This window comes from Elephas maximus, chromosome 4 (assembly GCF_024166365.1).
Source record: "Elephas maximus indicus isolate mEleMax1 chromosome 4, mEleMax1 primary haplotype, whole genome shotgun sequence".
In the NCBI taxonomy this organism is placed as follows: domain Eukaryota; kingdom Metazoa; phylum Chordata; class Mammalia; order Proboscidea; family Elephantidae; genus Elephas; species Elephas maximus.
The window spans coordinates 188,454,655-188,478,737 of record NC_064822.1 but is presented as its reverse complement, the minus strand read 5'-3'; the positions used below and the strand labels follow the sequence as shown (position 1 = coordinate 188,478,737).

At 51.8% G+C, this 24,083-nt stretch overlaps 1 protein-coding gene across 1 annotated transcript in view; it reads right to left on the bottom strand.

Moving 5' to 3' along the window:
- PNPLA3 (patatin like phospholipase domain containing 3) overlaps positions 1-23,710 on the bottom strand; it is a 36,472-nt gene extending 12,762 nt beyond the window's left edge. The window contains exons 1-6 of the mRNA XM_049884623.1: positions 23,430-23,710; positions 20,642-20,874; positions 18,117-18,182; positions 10,954-11,163; positions 9,407-9,467; positions 5,011-5,232 (exon numbers count right to left, since the gene is read on the bottom strand). Coding sequence (XP_049740580.1) covers positions 5,011-5,232; positions 9,407-9,467; positions 10,954-11,163; positions 18,117-18,182; positions 20,642-20,874; positions 23,430-23,616 — 979 coding nt within the window. The 5' untranslated portion in view covers positions 23,617-23,710. The remainder of the gene's footprint in view (positions 1-5,010; positions 5,233-9,406; positions 9,468-10,953; positions 11,164-18,116; positions 18,183-20,641; positions 20,875-23,429) is intronic.
- Positions 23,711-24,083: the final 373 nt, after the last annotated feature.

Sequence of the window (24,083 nt, the reverse complement as noted above, 5' to 3'; positions counted from 1 at the left end):
AATATTGCTACTCCTGCTCTTTTTTGATTGTTGTTTCCTTGATATATTTTTTTCCATCCTTTGAGTTTTAGTTTGTTTGTGTCTCTAAGTCTAAGGTGTGTCTCTTGTAGGCAGCATATAGATGGATCGTGTTTCTTTATCCAGTCTGAGACTCTCTGTCTCTTTATTGGTGCATTTAGTCCATTTACATTCAGCGTAATTATAGATAAGTATGTGTTTAGTGCTGTCATTTTGATGCCTTTTTGTGTGTGTTGTTGACAATTTCATTTTTCCACTTACTTTTTTGTGCTAAGACGTTTTTCTTTGTAAATTGTGTGTTCCTCATTTTCATAGTATTTGACTTTGTGTTTGCTGAGTCGTTACGTTTTTCTTGGCTTTTATTTTGACTTATGGAATTGTTAGACCCTTTTGTGGTTACCTTAATATTTACCCCTATTTTTCTAAGTAAAACGCTAACTTGTATTGTCCTATATCACCTTGTTTCTCCCTCCATATGGCAGTTCTCTGCCACCTGTATTTAGTCCCTCTTTTTGATTATTGTGATCTTTTACATATTGACTTCAATGATTACCTGTTTTGAGCGTTTTTTTCTTTTTAAAATTAATCTTAATTTGTTTTTGTGATTTCCCTATTTGAGTTGATATCAGGATGTTCTGTTCTGTGACCTTATGTTGTGCTGGTATCTGATACTATTGGTTTTCTGACCAAACAATTTCCTTTAGTATTTCTTGTAGCTTTGGTTTGGTTTTTGAAAATTCTCTAAGCTTGTGTTTATCTGTAAATGTTTAAATTTCACCTTCATATTTTAGAGAGAGTTTTGCTGGATATATGATCCTTGGCTGGCAGTTTTTCTCCTTCAGTGCTCTATATATGTCATCCCATTGCCTTCTTGACTGCATGGTTTCTGCTGAGTAGTCTGAACTTATTCTTATTGATTCTCCTTTGTAGAAGACCTTTCTTTTATCCCTGGCTGCTTTTAAAATTTTTTCTTTATCTTTGGTTTTGGCAAGTTTGATGATAATATGTCTTGGTGTTTTTCTTTTTGGATCAATCTTAAATGGGGTTCGATGAGCATCTTGGATAGATATCCTTTCGTCTTTCATGATGTCAGGGAAGTTTTCTGCCAACAGATCTTCAGCTATTCTCTCTGTATTTTCTGTTATCCCTCCCTGTTCTGGGACTCCAATCACACGCAAGTTATTCTTGATAGAGTCCCACATGATTCTTAGGGTTTCTTCATTTTTTTAAATTCATTTATCTGATTTTTTTTTCAGCTATATTGATGTCAATTCCCTGGTCCTCCAGATCCCCCACCCTGCATTCCAATTGCTTGAGTCTGCTCTTCTGACTTCCTATTGAGTTGTCTAATTCTGTAATTTTATTGTTAATCTTTTGGATTTCTGCATGCTGTCTCTCTATGGATTCTCGCAGCTAATTAATTTTTCCACTATGTTCTTGAGTAATCTTTTTGAGTTCTTCAACTGCTTTATCAGTGTGTTCCTTGGCTTTTTCTATAGATTGCTTTATTTCATTTCTGAGGTCATCCCTGATGTCCTGAAGCATTCTGTAAATTAGTTTTTTATATTCTGCATCTGGCAATTCCAGGATTGTATCTTCATTTGGGAAAGATTTTGATTCTTTAGTTTGGGGGGTTGTAGAAGCAGTCATGGTCTGCTTCTTTATGTGGTTTGATATCGACTGCTGTCTCCGAGCCATCACTAAGATATTGTAGTGATTTATTCTATATTTGCTCACTGAGTCTTATCTTGTTTTGTTTTCTTTCAGTATACGTGGATGGGCTACTAGATTGCGCTGTCTTGATTATTGTAGCCCTTGAGTCACTTATGACCTATTACCAGCTGGTTTGGGCTGTTACCAGATATATATGCCTGAGTCCATTCACTATTCTTGAGTAGAATCTGATTTTGGGTCATCAAGTGTGTGATGCACACCGTCACCTATCCACCTAAAGAAGTAGCGGTGATAGTTTTGTGTATTAGATTCTAGTAGCAGCTGGGGTTCACACTCTGGGGGGAGGCAGGATGCTGACAGGCTACCCCCAAGTGCCAGTGAGGTAGGTGTGTCTCTATTCCTAAAGCACTTTGGTGGGTGGGCTCTGCAGCTGTACCTTAGGCCCCCAATGCAAGTACCTCTACAGACTGGTAGGTGTCACCCTCCTTAGACCCCTAAGGCAGGAGGCTAGGTGGTCTGGGGGGAGCTTCAGCCCTCAGTTCCCTGTTGTGGGTCAGTGAGGGCTCTGTTGAATACGCAGAGATATCAGACCTGGGAAACTTGTCTTTCCAGTAATCCACTAAAACAATTACAGTCAGATCCCTATCAGAAATGCCTTTGCATTATAATAGCCACCTTGTTCCCTGTAGGGATGAAAGCCCAAGACTGTGGATCACATATGTTTGGCTGGAGCTGGTTCTGTGTTTTTAGTCCAATTAGGGACGGATTTTTGGTCCCTGGGTTTTTTGTAGCTGCTTCTCTCAGGCCAGGAGAATGGGTTAGGAAAAGACCCCCCCCAAAAAAAAAAAAGGAAAGAAAACCCGCAGCGCACTTCACTCTCTGGCTCAGGAAATTCCAACGTTAATGAAGCTGCCTGGGAAGGGGAGGGGAAGGTTCAGATAAATAGGAGAGAGTAGCACCCCGGAATATAGACAAAGTTACTTATCTTGCTTGGGATGACTGTTTTATCTGAGATTCCCGAGGGCCACGTTGACTGTGTGCGCTGGCTGGGTAGAGATTGCCCCCGAGGGTCAGGCCCGTGTCCTGTGCTTGCGCTGACTCAGGAGCCGTGGTTAGTTCCTCTGCTCCCAGTCCAAAGCCCAGCGCCAAGGTTCCCCAGCTGGGACGCTGCACTCCCAGCTCCAAAACCAGTCACTGCCTCCTGGTGACTTTTCCTTCTGTCAGCCGCATCGCTGCGCTGCCTGCATGCACTGGCTGGGCTTCCCCCAAGGTCACTTCTGGGGGCTATGGCTGCGCCCTGTGTTTGTGCCATCTCAGGATGTTGTGCTCAGCTCCCCTGTGCCCAGTCCAAAGCCCAGCGCCAAGGTTTTCTGACTGGGACGCCCAGCGCCAAGGTTTCCTGACTGGGACGCTCGCTCCAGGCTCCGAAAACGGTCATTGCTTCCCCGTGGTTGCTCGTTCTCAGTCTCTGTCACTCAGGTCAACTCTTTAGATCTGTGTTTGATGGTCAGGGTTCGTAGATTGTCGTCTATGTTATCGATTCACTTGTTTTTCTGAGTCTTTGTTGCAAGAGGGATCCGAGGTAGCTTCTACCTAGTCAGCCGTCTTGGCCCCCAGTCATCGAAAAATATTTTGGAGGAGTTTTCCAACTTCTCCCCCAGATAAAGCAAGCCAAAACCAGCTGCTGTTGAGTCGACTCCGACTCATGACAACCGCATGTGTGTCAGAGAAGAACTGTGTTCTGTACGGTTTCCGATGGCTGATTTTTAAGAAGTAGATCGCCAGGCCTTTCTCCTGAGGTACCTCTGGGTGGACTCGAACCTCCACCCTTTTGACTAGCAGCCGAGCACATTAAGTGTTTGCACCACCCGGGGACTCCACGGATACTCAAGGACTCTCACAAATACCACCTGCTTGATGAGCTTCTCCTTGCATCCCTGAACAGGTTTCGATCTCCTTCCAGCCTTTTATTTCCTTCTCCAATGACCCTCTCATGACCCCGCACGTCGTATCCCTGGACAGTGGTCGTCAAGTCGTATCCCTGGACAGCTGCTGGTGCTCATCTGCTGGCGTGTTAGTGGCTCGGGGGTGAGGGGTTTTGCTCAACTCACCAGTGACCTTCTCCAAATGCCAGACAGACAAAGAAGCTGGCCTGGGATTCTTCTATCCATCCATCCCAAATTGGGTGACATTCTAGAATGCACCACTTTTCTGTGGAGATTCAAGCTTTGGGTTTGGAGAAGGGGAGGTGGAAGCAGCATCATGAGAAAGGAGACTTTGAGAGGGGGCAGCAGAAAGAATGGTGGCTGCAGAGGTGCCCAGAGGAACGTGTTAAGTCCTAGCAGCAGAGCGCCCAAGTCAGTGTCAGGGGACAGTCAGACGGGAGCAGAGCCGACGGCTGGAGTCAGGGGAGTGGACACTGACCTGGGACCGCTCAGCTAGAGGCTGTTTCCCTTCTGGTCGTGGCCCATGGGAAGGGAGCTCAGCAAGGCACCTGGACAGGTGGGAGGCCTGTGCTGGGAGGTGGTGGCCAGGGACCCGGCTTATTCTGGGTGGGAGGTGGTGGCCTGGCACCCGGCCTGTGCCAAGTGGGAAGCCCGTGCTGGGAGTTGGTGGCCAGGGACCGGCCTGTTCCGGATGGAGGTGGTGGCCCAGGACCCGGCCTGTGCCAGGTGGGAAGCCTGGGCTGGGAGGCGGTGGCCAGGGACCCAGCCTGTTCCGGGTGGAAGGTGGTGGCCCGGGATTCGGCCTGTGCCAGGTGGCTTCCGCCCACCTCTTCCTACCTGGCAGCATAACATGCAAGGCAAGAAGCCCTTTAACTCTTCCAAACATTCACAGAAAGCAACATGGATTGATCTGTGTCCCCAGAAAAGTGTGTTCAAGTCCTAACCCCGGTACCTGGGAAGATGGTGTTATTTGCAAATAGGGTTTTTGCAGATGTAATTAACTCAGTTAACATGGGGTCATCCTGGAGCGGGGGGGTCCTAATTCCACCTGAGTGGTGTCCTTATAAAAGAGGAGAAAGACAGAGACAGACCCAGAGGAAGGACGGCCATGCGAAGACAGAGGCGGACACTGGAGTAATGCAGCCACAAGCCACAAGCCAAGCCACCAGAAGCTGGAAAAGACCAGGAAAGGTTTTCCCCTTGAGCCTTTGGAGAGAGCACAGCCCTGCGGACACCCTGAATTTGGGCTTCTAGCCTCCAGAACTAAGAAGATAAATTTCTGTTGTCTTAGGCCACCCCATTTGTGGTATTAGGAAGCCCTAGGAAATCAACCCACCTCCTCAGCGCCTCTCTACCCCCGAGGAGTGGGTACCTATTAGGAGCTTGGGGGACAGGGTCTCCAGGATGCTCTCATCCCAGGGCAGGATGCTGAGGCGGAGGTGGTCCAGTAGCTCATCTTCCTCAGGCTTCGTCTCCAAGGCAACCACCTCCCGGGGAGGCTCCAGGCTCATGTTCTCCCAGCAGTTGGTGCGGGCCTCTGAATCTCTGTCTTCTGAGGCTAAATTCAGGCACGGTCCGGGCCTCTTACAGATGCCTGTGAAGGCACGGGAGAAGAGACCTGTGAGCTAATCTGGGAAGCAGGGGTCATCACACACCCATGCCCAGAATGAGAAGGTAGGCACAGCCACCAGGGAAACCACAGGCTATGACAGGCTGAAACAAAGGGAGGCATCTGTCTTCCAGAAGGAAGTGTGGGTCTTTGAAGCTGGACAGACGTGAGCTCAGCTCCTGGCTTAATCACTTACTAGCTGTGTGGGCTCCACACCCACGTCTGGGTTCCTGGGGTTGAAGGACAGGGACTAGAATTTATTTAGGATAGCTGGGTCACTGGTCAAGCTCCAGGCCCTGAGGCTCACAGCAGCTGTTCAGTGGTGACTACTGTCATGGTCCCCCATTTGTCAGCTGAGGAATCAGAGCACAGAGATGTAAAGTGATTTCCCCAAGGCCACACAGCTAGTAAGTGGCAGAGCTGGGATGTGATCCCAGGTCAAAGGTGCTACTCTGTCCCATCACACCGTGGGGGTCCTGGGTAGCTCCAGGCACTGCCTAGATTGGGGGTGTGCTCAGTGGCCAACACCAGTGGGTAGTTGCTGCTCCCAATCTGGGTTGAGGGGGACGGGCATTTACAGATGCCCACGTCCGTGCCCGGTCAATACTTTGCTTCTAATATCAGGTAACGAAGACCAGGCAATGGCTTTCTCCACATCTGAGAGGCCACGTCAAGGCCAAGACACCCCCTGGGCGGCAGTCTCCTGGCTTTGACCGGGCTCCTGAATGCCTCCCCAGCTCCTGAGTGACATCTCACTTTTATGCTTCCCCCTAGATCTTTCCAGTCCCCCATGGACACATTCCTCACCCTCAGAGACATACCTTTCCCTTACCCCAAAAAAAAAAAAACCTGCTGCCGTTGAGTCGATTCCGACTCATAGCAACCCTACAGGACAGAGTAGAACTGCCCCATAGAGTTTCCAAGGCGCGCCTGTCAGATTCGAACTGCTAAACTCGTGGTTAGCAGCCGTAGCACTTAACCGCTACGCCACCAGGGTTTCCTTTCCCTTAGGTACCTTTAAAGATTGGCTTCCAGGGGGATGCTACATCGAAACAGCACTGGACCCCTCTCGTGTCCTCTGCACAGCACCAGGATGGCCAGCCCAGCTGCCGATCCTGCGTAGCTCTTTACACCCAAGCCCAGCTGGGGCGCTAAGTAGCTCAGCCCCAGAGCAGTCTTTAGGATTTACTCAGGAATTACCTGTTGTTGTTGTAAGGAGCCTGGTAGTGCTGTGGTTAAGTGCTTGGCTGCTAACTGAAAGGTCAGTGGTTTGAACCCACCAGCCACTCCACAGAATGATGCGGCCATCTGCTTCCATAAAGATAACAGCCTTGGAAACCCTATCGGGCTGTTCTACTCTGTCCTATAGAGTCGCTATGAGTTGGAGTCGACTCAATGGCAATGGGTTTGGTTGTTGTTGTTAGCTGCAATCGAGTTAGCCCTCGACTCATGGAGACCCCACACACAATGGGATCAGACCACTGGGCTCCATAGGATTTACATTAACTGATTTTTGGAAGTAGATTGCCAGGCCTTTCTTCCTAGTCCATCTTAGTCTGGAAGCTCTGCTGAAACCTGTCCAGCATCATAGCAACCTGTGAGCCTCCACTGACAGGTGGCTCACTGGCCGGCCACTGAGCCTGGGTTTCCTGCACAGAAGGTGAGAATTCTCCCACTGACCACTCCAAAGTCCCCTTGCTATAGATATGGAAACCAATGCCAAAGAGAGAAAGTGGCTTGTCCAAGGTCACTGACCTAGGAAACAGCAGAGCTGAGCTCAAAGTAATGCCTTCTGCATCTGCTCCTACGGGGTCTGCCATCAGCTTTTCACAGATCACCCCCAAATCTTATCCCTAGCCCAACTGCTCTCTAGAACTCCAGATACGAAAGCACAAGAACACCCCTGGGGCACCCCGCACCCACGTGTCCAGTGCAGGTGCTCCAGTTTCCTGCCGAACCCGCTCTGTCCCGAGGACCCTAAACCAGCGAGCAGCACTCCCAGCTCGCCCCCCAGCTGCTGAAGCCGGAAGCCTGGACTTCATCCTGGAGTCTTCCTCTGCCAGATTCTCCAGCTGTTGCCAACTCCCGTTCCCTCAGGCCCATGTGAATCTGTTCTCCTCTCACCACCCTCGCTGCTGCCACCCTGGCCTGTGCCTCCAGCTTCCTCCCAGCCTCCAGGGTGCTGGTGTCCCCTCTGCCCCTGCTCTCTGCCCTGCAGCCAGAGGGGCCTCCCAGGGCCCTCCTCTGAGTCCCCTCACTCCACGTTCGTGGGATACAAACCCCCCACCATGTCCACAGGCCCTACCTACCCCCTGATTTCACTTACTGCCATCCCTGCCAGCTCCTCTCTGCCCACCTCTCAGGCTGCCTGCTCCATGCCTGCCTCTCCAGCCACACCGACCTCCTTCTGGTCCTCCAGAGGGCCTCACCCTCACTTCCCCATTCCTGGCACTCTCCCATTCACCCCCAAAGTCTCAACTTGGACTTCACGCCCTCCTGGAAGCCCCCTGCTTTTGGGGTCCCCCAAGTGATCCTACAGCCGCCCTGTATTTTCCTGCCCAGGTACTCATCACATGGTCACTCTTCTATCCCTGACCTGCCACCTCTCCAAGATGACGAGCTCCAGGAACACGGATGGGGCCGCACCTGCCCGCTCACTGCCCTCTCCCCAGGAAACAGCAGGTCCTTTTAGCCACACTGCTTCCTTTTAGTGGCCAAAGACTAATTCCACCCACCAAACCCACTGCCATCAAGTCGATTCCGACTCATCCTGACCCTATAGGACAGAGTAGAGCTTCCACAGGGGCTTTCCAAGGCTGTAATCTTTACAGAAGCAGACTGCCACACTTTTCTCCTGGGGAGTGGCTGCTGGGCTCTGACGCCTGACCTTTCCATCAGCAGCTGAGTGCTTTAACCACCACACCACCAGGGCTCCACAAGATGAATTCAGAGGATCAGTAAATCAACCAATAATTCAACCAACTTTTAGAAACATAGTTGCTATGGATTGCATTGTGTCACCCTGCCAAAAAAAGAAAAAAAACACATGTTGAAATCTGAACCCCTATACCTGTGAAGGAAACCATGGTGGAGTAGTGGTTAAGGGCTACAGCTGCCAACCAAAAGGTTAGCAGTTTAAATCCACCACACGCTCTTTGGAAACTCTACGGGGCAGTTCTACTCTGTTCTGTAGGGTTGTGATGAGTCAAAATCGACTTGATGGCAATGGGTTTGGGTATACCTATGAAAGGAGCCCTGGTGGTGCAATGGTTAGGCACTCAGCTGCTAACCCAAGAGTCGCTGGTTTGAACTCACCCAGCGGCTCCGTTGGAGAAAAGACCAGGCAATCAGCTCCCATAAAGATTATGGTCTGGGAAACCCTATGGGGCAGTTACTCTGTCCCATGGGGTTGCTATGAGTTGGGATCGACTCAACGACACCCAACAACAATGCAACTGTGAATGTGACCCTGTCTGGAAATAAGGGGTTTTCTTTTGTTACACTAATGAGGTCATATCAGAGCAAGGTAGATCCAAAATTTAAACCTTTCTGTGTCGTGTCTTATAAAAAGGGAAGACACACACACACACACACACACCCATACACACAAAGGAAGCCACCATGTGAAGATGCAGGCAGATGCATCTACAAGCCCAGAAAAGCCAAGGATAGCCACTGGAGCAATGGTGGTTCGGTGGTAGACTTCTCGCCCTCCGTGAAGGAGACAACTATTCTGGTTGCTTCACACGGGGCAATGGTCCCAGAAACCTCAGCCCGTGTTAAACTCAAGGCTCACAACAGTTCTAAAGGAAAAACAAAACAAAACAATGTTTCACTGCCTTCAGACAAAGGGACATGATGGAAGGAGAAGGAGCCCTTGAGTCAGGACTTCCTGGGCACCAAGCCCACTCTGCCCCCCAGGGGTGTGTGGTCCTTGTCGCCTTCTTCAGGCCTCAGTGTCCTCATCTATAAAATATGCCACATTTTCCTCTCACAGGGCTAACAAGCAGATTGAGCAAGATGCATGTGAAAGGGTTGAGCACTGGACGACAGAACCTGAGCACTGGACGATAGAACCAAGATGACGTCTTCCGTTGATCAAGACTGCTAACAACAAAGCCTGTTAAAAGCATAGGTTTGGTCCCTGCCCGGTACATACCCTTCTCTTCCAAGAATCTGACAGTGTCTAAATATCCTCGAAGGCATATCTCTCCAAGCACCTGTAAGCAAATCAAAGAAGTTGCTGCAGGGAAGAATTGCTACACTCCACTGACTTCAACGTCACCTGAAGAAAGCAGAGATGGACGGAAGAATCCTTCAGGCTCTAAGCCCCCTGCTGTGTGCCAAGCACAAGGCTGAACAAAGGGCTCCATCCTCCCAGGAGACATTGCCCCTCATCCTGCAGAACTCAGCTCAAATGGTGCTTTGTCCCCACATGACAGGTGCCTTCCCTGGTCCTTGGGACAAGCCCTCACTCACACTCATCCAGCTCTCTTCTGGTGATCACTGTGTCCTGTTATTTAGCTGCCTGGGGGGTACAAACAGTGAACATGCTTGGCTGCTAAACCAAAGGTTGGAGGTTCGAGTGAACCCAGAGGTGCCTCAAAAAAAAGGTCTGGTGATCTACTTCCCCAAAATCAGCCACTGAAAACCCTGTGGGGGGCACTTCTAGTCCACCACATGTGGCGTCGCCATGAGTTGGAATGCACTAGACAGCAACTGTTGTTTTTTTAACTGCCTCCTCTCGCCATCTGCTTACAGTTCTTATCCTCTGCTCACCGAGGGCAAGGCCAACAACTCTGGAGTAAAACCCACGGTCTTCGAGTCAACTCCGACTCACAGTGACCCTACAGGACAGAGTAGAACTGCCCCACAGGGTTTCCAAGGCTGTAATCTTCACGGAAGCCGACGGACGGCCACATCTTTCTCCTGCGGTGGGTTCCAACCGCTGACCAAGCACGGTCCTTTCAGACCCTGATTTCCATGAACTACACGTGAAAACGAATTCTTTCTACACAGCCTTCTCCCTCTGCAGGAGCTCGGACTGGGGGTGTGCAGGACAGTATACAACCTTCCTTCTCCCCAGGAACGCAGACTGGTGGTGGACACAGTCTACAGATCCCCTACTGCGTGTTGGAGTGGTGGTGTTGTTAGTCGCGCTCCAGCTGACTCTGGCTCCTGGCCACCCCGCGTGTGCAGAGTAGAACTGCTCCACGGGGCTTTCAAAGCTGTGATCTCTCGGAAGCAGAAGGTCAGGCCTGTCTCCTGAGGCACCTCTGGGTAGTGGGTTTGAACTGCCAACCTTTCAGCATGTGATCGAGTGCTTAACCATCTGCACCACTAAAATGACAATCAAAAAAGGTTAAACCACCTGGTGTGAGGGTTCTTGACCATGGCTGCAAACAAGAATTATCCGAGTAATACATAAAAAAACCCTAAAGCCCAAGCTGCACCCTGGCCAGTTAAATTTCAGAGTCTAGCAGGGAGGCTGAGGGTCAGCAGTGCTGTTGAGAAGCTCCAGATGATCCCACATACGGCAGGGTCGAGAGCCACAGAGCTCCTGGAACAAACCACTCTTCTTTCACTTTAGCTTTTCAACCACGGGATCTGTTTCTGTTTGTGCATCTGTATAGCGAACAACCAGTATCTCCTGGCGAGCAGGAAGGCAAAAGGACTGCACCCCTGAGACACACACCCAGCCCTCACCTTAGGCTCTCCGGGGTGGATTGTCCTGACTAGAAGGTAGGCATTTGCCGAGCAGAGGCGGAGACTCAGCATGGTGAAGTTCACGTAAAGAAAGTTCGAGGACTTGACTTTGGGGCAGATGTCATGCTCCCCGAAGTAGGGGGACACGGTGATGGTTGTTTTGTCATCAGCGAAGGGCATGTTGTTACTCGCTCCTCCATCCATGTACCGCTTTTAAGGGAGGAAATAAGAAAATGGAATATTAATAGCTAGCGCTTTATGTGTTTTTCAAACTGTGGGAAGGGGCTTCTCAGAGTGCAAGCAGGTTGATTTGGTGGGAGGCCAGGGGCCTTGAAACTGTTATGGATTGAACTGTGTCCCCCAAAAATGTGCATCAACTTGGCTAGGCCATGATTCCCAGTATTGTGTGATCCATCGGCCACCATTTTGTCATCTGGTGTGATTTTCCTGTGTGTTTTTGTAAATCCTACCTCTATGATGTTAGTGAGGCAGGATTAGAGGCAGTTATATTAATGAGGCAGGACTCAATTTACAAGATTAGGTTGTATCTTGAGTCAATCTCTTTTGAGATATAAAAGAGAGAAGTGAGCAGAGAGACAGGGGGACCTCCTACCACTAAGAAAGCAGTGCCTGGAGCTGAGAGAGGCCTTTGGACCCAGGGTCCCTGCGCTGAGAAGCCCCCAGACCAGGGGAAGGTTGATGACAAGGACCTTCCTCCAGAGCTGACAGAGACAGAAAGCCTTCTCCTGGAGCTGGCACCCTGAACTCAGACTTCTAGCTTCCTAGACTGTGAGAGAATAAAAAGCCATCCGCTTGTGGCATTTCTGTTGCAGTAGCACTAGATAACTAAGACAGGAGTCAATCATGTTACTCAACCTTTCAACAAATCCTTGCTGAGCATCTGTGTGCTAGGCTGGGCTCTCTGCTGGCACACAGGGCTACCACGTCCTGTTGTGTAGTTTGTGCAGGGCACAAGGCAGGTGGAGGCTGGGGGCTCCAGTCCGTGCTCTGCTGGCCGAGCCCTAAGCCCACACGGGTGCTCATAGGCACACTCTGCATAAAGGCACCATATAAACTAGGGGTCCTGTGGGCACCGGGGACAGAGTGGGACACAGACCCAGTCCCTATCCTAAAGGACACAAATGGTCCTGAGTTCAAATCCAGACCCCTTTGCTGGCTGGGAAATCTTGGACAAGAGGCTTGACCTCTGCAAGCCTGTTCCCCTCCATACCATGGAAATGAGAAAACCGACACCCTACCCTTAACTTCTTTTGGGACATAAAGGAAGTAGTGAACCTGGGAACCAGATGGCCCTTGGAAGATGTCCTCTTATCCTACAACCAAGTGGCATTTGGGCCAGATGACTTTGGGGGTGAGTTTTTCCTCATCTACATCTTACGGCCAAGGACAGGCAGGGTTTGCTACATCTGGACGGCACTTCTGCCTCTGAAGCTGGTGCCTAGCATGGTTTCCCAATCACAGCCCCTGCAACCCAGCTGTCAGAGGCGGGCAGACTTTCCTCCTTGTCTTTCGAAATGGAGGAATTTCAGGGCCCAGCTTGGCCTATAACAACCCAGAAAAGAATTAAGGTCCCTGGGTGCCACACACAATTTGTGTTCAGCTACTAACCTAAAGGTAGGTGGTTCGAACCCCCCCAGGGGTGCCACAGAAGAAAGGCCTGGCAACCTGCCTCTATAAAGATTACAGCCACAAAACCCTCTGAAGCACACACACTGCTACTCGGAAACACGTGAGTCAGAATCAAGTTGACTGACAGTGGGTCCGGCTGGGTTCAGCCATGCTTAAGCCAGCAGAAGATTCTCGCCTGGAGTGCAAACGTTATCAGATGTACACACAGACACATTTCCAAAATCGTAGCCACACAATTTTTACAGGAGATGTAGGAGAACATCAAAACCTCACTGGCATAAGAGGGCAGAGAACCACGTCGGAAATCTTTTGTGAACACTAAGAGCCCTGGTGGCACAGTGGTTAAAAGCTCAGCTGCTAAACAAAAGGTCAGCAGTTCAAAACCACCAGCTGCTCCTTGGAAACCCTATGGGGCAGTTCTACTCTGTCCTATAGGGTCGCTATGAGTTGGAACCAACTCGACGGCAACGGGTTTAAAGAGGCAGAAAACAGGTTGACTGTTTTTCACTCAAGGATAGTCTGAAGTCAAGTTACCGTCTGCTGTGTGAAACTTTCCCTCCCATGGTGAACTTCTCTACAGTCACATTTTGAGTTTGTTCCATGGAATCTTGAGAATCATGTGTTCTAATTTTCTGCAGCTTTACTGAGTATACTGAGTGGGTGACTGCCTTGGCTACAGCTGGAGCAGCATGGGAGTAACACGAACAGATAAATGATAAGAATATGTCCCCTGCCAGTGAGTTGACTGGACTCATAGCCACCCTGTAGGGCAGAGTAGAACTGCCCCATGGGGTTTCCTAGGCTGTGATCTTTATGGAAGCAGACTGCCACATGTTTCTCCTGCACAGCGGCTGGTGGGTTCGAACCGCCAACCTTTCCGTCACAGCCAAGTACTTTAACCACTGCGCCACCAGAACCCCTCTACAATAAGAATATAACAGCCCACATTTAGCAAATACGGACGTGTACCAGGCTCTGTGCTTGGCACTTCACCTGCATTATCTCATACACTCCCCTCAACAATCCTGTGACATGGCAGGTCTATTAACCCATGTTTTGCAAATCCATCTACAGAGAGGTTAAGAAACTTGTCCAGGGGCCCGGCTACTACATGGTAGAGAGGGGATTCAGTTCTAGGTGTGGCTGAAAGTAGAGGCTGTATAAATTTGGGCTGACCCTTTCATCACTCTAGGCCTCAGTTTCCTCATCTGCAAACCAGGATGGCAATGTGTTAAGGGGTTGCTCTGGGGTGCAAGGGGGGCTGTGTGTTCAATGCCTCTTTGTAATCTGCTCAGTCAATGCAAGGATGGTACCGCTCTGAAAGAGTGAACGGAGAGAACTCTAAGGGGACTTGTGATGTTGGGATGCCATGGCTTCCCTCCCTAGAAGAGGGAGCCCTGGTGGTGTGACAGATAAGTGTTCAGCTGCTACCCGAAAGATTGGAGGTTGGAATCCACCCAACGGTTCCGTGAGAGAAACATCTGACAATCTGCTTCTGTAAACGTTGTTGTTGTTGTAGTTGTTGTTAGGTGCCATCGAGTCACTTCTGACTCATAGCGACCCCACGCACAACAGAACGAAACATTGCCCGGTCCTGTGCCATCCTTACAATCGTTGTTACGCTTAAGCTCATTGTTGCAGCCACTGTGTCAATCCACCTAATTGAGGGTCTTCCTGTCTTCCACTGACCCTGTACTCTGCCAAGCATGGTGTCCTTCTCCAGGGACTGATCCCTCCTGACAACATGTCCCAAGTATGTAAGACGCAGTCTCGCCATCCTTGCTTCTAAGGAGCATTCTGGCTGCACATCCTCCAAGACAGATTTGTTCATTCTTTTGGCAGTCCACGGTATATTCAATATTCTTCGCCAACACCACAATTCAAAGGAGTCAATTCTACTTCAGTCTTCGTTATTCATTGTCCAGCTTTCACATGCATATGATGCGATTGAAAATACCATGGCTCGGGTCAGGCGCATCTTAGTCTTTAAGGTGACATCTTTGCTCTTCAACACTCTAAAGAGGTCCTTTGCAGCAAATTTACCCAATGCAATCCGTCTTTTGATTTCTTGACTGCTGCTTCCATGGCTGTTGATTGTGGACCCAAGTAAAATGAAATCCTTGACAACTTCAATCTTTTCTCCGTTTATCATGATGTTGCTCATTGGTCCAGTTGTGAGGATTTTTGTTTTCTTTATGTTGAGGTGTAATCCATACTGAAGGCTGTGGTCTTTGATCTTCATTAGTAAGTGCCTCAAGTCCTCTTCACTTTCAGCAAGCAAGGTTGTGTCATCTGCATAACGCAGGTTGTTAATGAGTCTTCCTCCAATCCTGATGCCCTGTTCTTCTTCATATAGTCCAGCTTCTCGGATTATTTGCTCAGCGTACAGATTGAATAGGTATGGTGAAAGAATGCAACCCTGATGCACACCTTTCCTGACTTTAAACCAATCAGTATCCCCTTGTTCTGTCCAAACAATTGCCTCTCGATCTATGTAAAGGTTCCTCATGAGCACAATTAAGTGTTCTGGAATTCCCATTCTTCGCAGTGTTATCCGTAGTTTGTTATGATCCACACAGTCCAATGCCTTTGCATAGTCAATAAAACACAGGTAAACATCCTTCTGGTGTTCTCTGCTTTCAGCCAGGATCCATCTGACATCAGCAATGATATCCCTGGTTCCACATCCTCTTCTGAAACCGGCCTGAATTTCTGGCAGTTCCCTGTGAATACACTGCTGCAGCCGTTTTTGAATGATCTTCAGCAAAATTTTGCTTGCGTGTGATATTAGTGATATTGTTCTACAATTTCCACATTCAGTTGGATCACCTTTCTTGGGAATAGGCATAAATATGGATCTCTTCCAGTCAGCTGGCCAGGAAGCTGTCTTCCATATCTCTTGGCATAGACAAGTGAGCACCTCCAGCGCTGCATCTGTTTGCTGAAACAGCTCAGTTGATGTTCCATCAATTCCTGGAGCCTTGTTTTTCGCCAATGCCCTCAGAGCAGCTTGGACTTCTCCCTTCAGTACCGTCAGTTCCTGATCACATGCCACCTCTTGAAATGGTTGAACATTGACTAATTCTTTTTGGTATAATGACTCTGTGCATTCCTTCCATCTTCTTTTGAAGCTTCCTGTGTTGTTTAATATTTTCCCCATGGAATCCTTCACTATTGCAACTCAAGGCTTGAATTTTTTTCATCAGTTCTTTCAGCTTGAGAAACACTGAGCATGTTCTTCCCTTTTGGTTTTCCATCTCCTGCTCTTTACACATGTCATTATGATGCTTTACTTTGTCTTCTTGAGCCGTGTCTGTCAGTTGGTCGTACTGTGGGGGCTTGCGTGTTGCTGTGATGCTGGAAGCTAGGCCATCGGTATTCAGATACCAGCAGGGTCACCCATGGAGGACAGGTTTCAGCTGAGCTTCCAGACTAAGACAGACTAGGAAGAAGGACCTGGCAGTCTACTTCTGAAAAGTAGTAGCCAGTGAAAACCTTATGAATTGCAGTGGAACACTGTAAAGATTACAGCCTAGAAAACCCTTGGTGCCATTCTCCTCTGTCACATGGGGTCACCATGATTCAGAATTGACTCTATGGCACCCAACAATAACAACATCCCCAGAAAAAGGTTTCTCAACTTTGGCATTACTGACATTTGGGCAGGATGAGTTTTTGTTGAGGGGGGCTGTCCTGCGTATTGTAGGATGCGGAGCAGTGCCCCTAATTGCCCATAGCATTGTCCTCTTCTACCTGCGACAAACGAAATGTCTCCTGACGTTGCCCCGGAGGAAGCAAGGGGGACAGAATCATTCCTGGTGGACAGCCACCACTTGAGAAGACTGCTCCAAGGAGCCAACACAGACCCAACACTGGTCCTCCGGCCTCCATAACAGACACCTCAACTTGTGGTTCCGCACCCCAGGGCCAGCTCAGGAACCCATCATACACACATCTCTGGAGCTGAACCAATCCCCAGTGCTGTAAGCAGTGTCTGACCAAAGCCAGGGTCTCAAAGGGCACAGTCCCAGAAGGGACTGAAACGCTCAGTCTGGAGGAGAAGCCAGACTGTGTGCTGGGGAGTCAGGGGTTGTCACTCTGATGCTGCTGGGGCCCACTGTCAAGCTTTTGGGGAGGTGAAAACACCTGTATGAGGCCGCTGGCATGATAAGGGGTCCAGCCCGAGCCAGGCCAAGATGTGGCCACACCATAAACCAAAGTGTGCTGTGGTCACTCCATGCTCAGACCCTGAGTGGCCCTGTGGAGCCCTGTGCTGGGCTCTGACCCCCCAGGGACAAGGAGAGCTGGCCTGCAGGGGGACCAAGCTATGCCACATCTTCCTGGAGATAGCCCTGGGTGAGTCACTCTGCCTCTGATTCTCAGTGTCCTCACCTGTCACCAGGACCAGTAGTCTCCTCTCCCTTGAGTTGGGAGGATTAATAAGACAATGCATATGCAGGGCCCGGCTTACAGCAGATGCTCCCGAAATGTAGGTTCTTCCCGCAGCTTGGCTCTGTGACTGTGCTGCCAACCGAAAGGTTGGCAGTTGGAATCCACCAGCCACTCCACAGGAGAAAAGACCTGGTGATCGGCTTCTATAAAGATGACAGCTTGGGAAAGCTTATGGGCAGGCCTCCTGTGTCACCGGGGTGGCTCTGAGTCAGACTCTACGGCACACAGCATCAGGGTTTCAGCAGCTATTCTGCCACTGTTCCCCTAAGTTTAAACATTTCCCTAAAATGCTGATAGTTTAGGGCCTGAACTTTATCTCCTGCACCACGAGGTGGCAAAACCAAACCAAACTGAAGCCTGTGTTTAGGCCAGACTCGCAGAATTTTTGGTTTAGAACATCTACGGCTGTTACGTTTTTCCCTGAGAATAAAGCTCGACTTTTTTTTAGAGAAGTAACAAATTTGTAAGCGTTTTATACTTTAACTGGGCCGCTCAGAACCTACCTTGAGTCTCCCGTGAAGCTGAAGTAAACCGTCAGCTCACCTTGCAGACCACGGGGTGATTAATTACACGAGACGCTTTGGTGCAGGGCAGCCTGGAAGGGGGGCCGGTAGTGGCTGCTCTGTGTTTAGACACGGTCCCAGGTGTCCAAGCCTGGAGCTTACAGGAAGGGCTGCACCTGTCACTGTTACAACAAAGTTCCCCACCTTGGCGCTTGGGGTTAGCGGCCATTGAGTAACCCCGACTCATCGCGACCCCATACACAACAGGCTCAGACTGTTGTGACCCACCAGGCCTTCGCTGTCTGGTTTTTTGGAAGTAAATCACCAGGCCTTTCTTCCTGGCCCATCTTAGTCTGGAAGCTCCGCTGAAACCTGTTCAGCGTTATAGCAACACGCAAGCCTCCACTGACAGACAGGTGCTGGCCGCCCGTGAGATGCGTTGGCCAGGAATCCGACCTGGGTTTCCTGCGTGGAAGGTGAGAATTCTACCACAGAATCGCCAAGGCCACCCCCCAACCGACCACCTCGGCACTGGCAACGGCCAGAAAGCACACTTACCTCGCCTCGGAAGGTAGGAGGGATTAAGCCAGATAAGAAAGGGATGAAGCAGGAACAAAGCAAGGCCTGTGAAGACAAAAGGAAATGAAACCACAGTTCAGGACCATCTGCCCGCCTTTATCCCTCGCTGGGCGCTTATAGGAGCCCCGGTGGCGCAGTGGCTAAGAGTTCAGCTGCTAACCAAAAGGTCGGCAGTTCGAATCCACCGGCTGCTCCTTGGAAACCCTAGAAGGCAGTTCTACTCTGTCCTATGAGGTCACACTACAAGTCAGAATCAACTCGATGGCAATGGGTTTTGCTTTGGTCCCTTACAAAAAACCAAAGCCAGTTGCTGTCGAGTCAATTCCAGTGCATGGAGACCCCACGTGTGAAAAGTAGAGTTGCACACCAGAAGGTTTTCAAGGTTATGGTCTTTCAGAAGCAGATCCCCAGGCCTTTCTTCCAAGGCATCTCTGGTTGGGTTTGAACCACCAACCTTCAGGTTAGTAGTCAACCGACTGCACCATCCGGGGACTTGGCCCCTTGTAGGCCTTCTACAAATCATCTGGACAGCAAAGCTGGACATTCTCTTTGCACAGAGTAGGTGCTTTAACAAATAGGCTAAGTGAATGAGGAACCAATGAGCACACTGGTATTTTGGGTGAATGGATCTTACCTCCAGCATGAGTTCCTTAATGTCAGCATCTGCGGACTTCCTGTTCCTGCCTCCCAATGAGAGCCACACTGGCCTTGGAAGAAGGGCCAAGAGCTGTTGACTCACTGACTGAGTGGGACCGGGCTACATCAGGTGCTTCTCAAATGCTGGTGTCCATCAGAATCACCTGAGCCACACCGATTCTAGGCCCCACCCCGAGATTCTGAAGCAGCAGATGGGTGATGGGACGGGGCCAGAGAGTCTGCACTCTGGCACCCTCCCAGGTGATGCTGATGCTTTCGGTCCGGGGACCACACTTTGAGTAGCATCATGCTAGAGAATAAAGCAGGGCGGGATCCTGATTCACTGAGAGACAGTCATATGGAACCAGTGTTGGCTATCCAGGACGAGCTTTCAGAAACAAGGTTAAACAGAGAATGGAACTGGCTGCCGAGATGCTGTGGGGCTGCCGGTTGTGTGTGCCAGGCCGGGGTCTTGTACAGACCTGGGTTAAGTGGAATTAAGTTGTTCATCCCAGGAACTTTTATGAAAAGTGTCAGCCAAAATAAATTCAATTATGCATTCAACTGTGTTCCCCCAAAAGTTATGTTGAAGTCCTAACCCTTGTACCTATGAAGATGACCTTGTTTGGAAATAGGGTCTTTCCTTCATGATCCATTAAATTAAACTAGGTCATACTGGAGTCCACTGCCTGTCAGTGCGTCATACTGTGGTGGCCTGCATGCCTGCTGTGATGTTGGACGCTACGCCACCAGTATTTCAAATACCAGCAGGGTCACCCCTGGTAGACAGGTTTCAGTGTGCTTCCAGATTAAGACAGACTCAGAAGAAAGACCTGGAGATCTACATCCTAAAATTAGCCCACGAAAACCCTATAGATCACAACAAAATATTGTCCGATTACAGCCTTGGAAGCCCTATGGGGCCTGTCCTATGGGGTCGCTATGAGTTGGCATTGACTCGACGGCAATGGGTTTAGTGTCTTGTGAAAGGAAGAACAGGCAGAGTCATGTACACACAGGGAGACGACATCAGTGAGGCTCCATCTACAGGCAAAGGAGTGCCAAGAAACTCCTGGGGCCACCAGAAGCCCAAAGAGACACGGAAGGATCTTCGGCTAGAGCAGTCAGATAGGGAGAGAGCAGAGCCCTGCTGAGGCCCTGGATTTGGACTCCCACATCCAAAACTGTGAAACAATAAATGTCTGTTCTTTCAAGGTGCTCACTTTGTGGTATTTTGTTATGGCAGCTCTAGGAGACTAAGACAAATCCAAAAAAAAAAAAAAAAAACCAAACCCTTTGCCATCAGGTCGATCCTGACTCAGAGCGACCCTACAGGACAGAGTAGAGCTGCCCCATAGGGTTTCCAAGGAGCGCCTGGTGAATTCAAACTGCCGACCTTTTGGTTAGCAGCTGGCGCTCTTAACCAGTAGGCCACCGGGCTTTCTACTAAGACAAATAGCATCTCGATATCGCCATTTGTTAGACCCTGAAGACAGAGGCAAATGAGACATGTTCCCAGCCTAGGGGGCTTCCCTCCAGGTGTCCTCATTACGGATGTACAGTATGTGTCGGGGTGAGGGCCACACACCAAAATGGTTCCCTGGAGGCAGCGGTCATGAGCCCAGCCTTGAGGAATGAGTAGGAATCCTTGAACTTGAGACTGCCCTGGAATACTCAGGGTTTACAGATGCTGCAAACCAGGGCTCCTGACGCACAAGGAGTTTACATTGCTCTGGACAGGAGGCAAGCCAGCGCCCCTGCAACACTTTTCTGCACCTTAAGAGACGGGGCAGGTGGCCTGTCCGTGTGGCTTCCAATGCAGGACACCTTTTCTGATGTGACAACACCCAGGTAAGTAAACTCCTTACGTCCACGACTTCTTCTTTAGACTGAAAGTCAGACACCAGCACGTTCTTCCCGTCAGACACCCTGGTGAGAGAGACGCTAATTTTGCCTGAGACGAGCTGGTGGATGTTGGCCGGGAGCTCTCTGTGGAGTCTGTCTCGGAGGTACTTGTTAAAGCTGAAGGACGGCTGCAGGAGTCCAAGTTTCTGTCTCCTGATGGCCCGGCCGAGGTCCATGAGGACCTGGATAGTCCTGTCTGGGGGTGAGAGACAAAGGTACAAACAAATGTACCGCATCGCGGAGACAGCGAATGCTTTTTGGCCAGACCGGAAACCAGACAGCAAGGAAGCTGCCAACCTTTCCACAGGCCCGAACTGTCCGGTACAGTAGCCAGTGGCCACATGTGGCCATTGCGCCCTTGTAGTTTGGCTGGTCTGCTTTCAGATATGCAAACACGCACCAATTTCAAAGGCTTAGTACAAAAAAAAAGTAAAATACCTCATTAATCATGTTGGATATTGACGTGTATATTAGATGTGAAAAACAATATTTTGGATATATTGGGTTAAATAAAATATATTATTAATATTAATTTTACCTAAGGAGTCTTGGTGGTGCAACATTTAAGCGCTTGGCTGCTAAAGGAAAGGTTGACGGTTAGAGCCCACCCAATGGGCCGGCCCCGCGGCAGCGAAAACCAACGACAGTAGGCACACACACCCTTCATGGGTGCCTGACCTCACTCACTGCCTGCCCCCTCTGGCTGAGATGCTCTGCCCTGGCATTCCGGACCACTGGCATGCCCAGCCGGAGACCTGACCGGCCATAAACCCTGGGTCACAGCCAGTCCTGATCCAACTCTGACCTCAGCCCCAGCTCTCCCGCTGCACGTGGTACCACTAGCTCAAAGGGCAAACTGCACACAGGCAAAGCTGCCTCGGACGCGCTTTAAGGGACTGTGCTGAAGCCACAGTTTCTGGGAATGCTCCTCTACTGCACCCAAGTGCCACCAAGGGCACATCCCATTTGAGATGGGAGAGCAGAGGGTTTGGGGAGGAGCTCCTGCCAAAACCCCCAGATCCACTTTCCAGACTTGGTGGTCCCTGAGCCTCCCGCCTGGCCTGCAGGGCACAGCTCCAGGCTGCACCTGGGCTCTGCTCGGCTAAGAGCCCGGTCTACACCGGTTGGACACTTCAGTCTCAGAGTGGCAGTGCACTTGAATCTCATCTAAATTAAACATCGGTCCATGCAGTGCCCAAGGGTCACCTGCGGATACAAATGCTGGCTTTTACCTTTGCTAAAACCACAAGGCCGGTGTAATCCCCCCAGAGGTGACACTTCCTGCCCTTTGCTCCTCTCCCCCTGCTGAGGAGGGCAGGCCTCTCTGCCAGTCCCCACCTCCGGGTCAGCCCAGGATCTGCTCACTGGTCTTGCCCAATGGAATGACCCTGCCTACCAGCAGGGGATCCTGACCACCTGGAGCAACATCGCTGATATGGCAGCACTGTTGCCCAACAGAGCAGTCACGGGGCAGAAGAAAGCCCAGATAATGGGGCCGATAAGAAGTGTTATCTTCTTGCGTGGGGACCTACAGGTGCCAAGTGCCCCAGGCCGTCACTGGAACCAGGCTGCTCCCTGGCTCAGAACTCGAGGCCCTGGCATATGTGCACATCTTCCCCTGGAGAGGGTGCCACACCCTGGGGTGCGGGCCAGGGAGCTCCACCCCAGCCCCCTGCAGGGTCTCACTTTCAGCGGCACCTGATGGGGGGCGGGGTGCTGGCGCAGGTCACTAAGACTAGAGGAGAGAATGAGGCAATGCCCTCCTGCCCGCTTCCTGGAGGAAAACGATCCACTCCAGCTCCCAGGAAGGGTCCCCACACACACGAGAAGGACGAAAACAACTTTCCCTCCTACTTTCGCCTCAGCACACATAACACCCTGGTAGTGAGGGCGACTCCTGAACCAGCAGCAGCTCTGCCCTGGAGGGTCGCCACCAGGCGCGCGCAGAGCGGGCCTGTCTCCAGTCCTCCCGGCAAAGGCAAATAATCATTCTACCAGTTTGGGTAGATCAGCCCTCCCAGTGCCTCCAGACCCAATGCTGCGCCCCACCTTCCGCCTCCCACGCTCCGCTCCCTCCTCCTGGTCAGTAGGGGAAGACCCTGCTCTGTCCCGGGCGGGGAACGAGGGTCTCCTTCAAGCCCGAAGTTGGGGGGTGCGCGAGCGTCTAGCACTTCAGGAGCCTCTACTCCGGTCCCGACCGCTCGGGGACCCCAAGCCCAAAAGAGCCTCCCGCCCCAGGCGCGCCCCCTGCCGTGCCAACGACAGAGCCCCCCGTGCGGGCCGCGAGGACGCCCCTGGAAGGGCCTCTGTGCCGGGCGGGGAGCCTCGGGGATACACCCCGCCCCCGTCTCCGATGCCGGCTCCCCGGGCGTCCCCGCGCCCCCCAGGGGTCGCCCTCCCCGGCCCGGGGGTGCGCTCCAAGCGGAGCCCTGCGGAGCCCGGACTCACCCAGCGGGACCCCGGCGAGGAAGGAGGCTATGTGCAGCGAGCCCGCGCCCGTCTCCAATGTCGGCTCCCCGGGCGTCCCCGCGCCCCCAGGGGTCGCTCTCCCCGGCCCGGGGGCGCGCTCCAAGCGGAGCCCTGCGGAGCCCGGACTCACCCAGCGGGACCCCGGCGAGGAGGGAGGCTATGTGCAGCGAGCCCGCGCCCGTCTCCAATGCCGGCTCCCCGGGCGTCCCCGCGCCCCCCAGGGGTCGCCCTCCCCGGCCCGGGGGTGCGCTCCAAGCGGAGCCCTGCGGAGCCCGGACTCACCCAGCGGGACCCCGGCGAGGAAGGAGGCTATGTGCAGCGAGCCGGCCGAGCAGCCGAAGAACATGCGGGCGTCGCGGAGAAGGTGCGGGGCGCGCTCGCTCAGGCAGCGGGTCGCCCCAACGTGGTAGAAGCCCAGGAAGCCGCAGCCCACGAAGGACAGGCTCCAGCCGCGCTCAGGGTCGTACATGGCGGCGGCGGGTCGGGGGTCCAGGTGCGCCTCCGCTCAGCCAGGCGTCCCCGCGCGCTCTCCGCCCGGCACCCGCACGGCGGCCGAGGGACAACCTGCGTGACCTCTCCCGGCTGGCCCCGCCTCCGCCGGCTCAGGCCATGCAAATGAGCCAGCCCGCGACCCAGTGGGCAGGCCTTCGGGGGCCGTGGGCGGGGCCGAGGCGGGGCCGATGTCTGGGGGCGTGGCCGGGGCGGGGGCCGGGGCGGGGCGGGCGGGATCAAGGGCAGGGGCGGGGCCGATGCTTGGGGGCGAGGCCGGGGAGAGGCGGACAGGATCAAAGGCAGGGGCGGGGGCCGAAGCTGGAGGCGTGTCCAGGGCGTGTCTGGGGCGGGGTGGGCGGGATCAAGGGCAGGGGCGGGGGCCGATGCTTGGGGGCGTGGCCGGGGAGAGGCGGACAGCACCGAGGGCGGGGGCGGGGCCGAAGG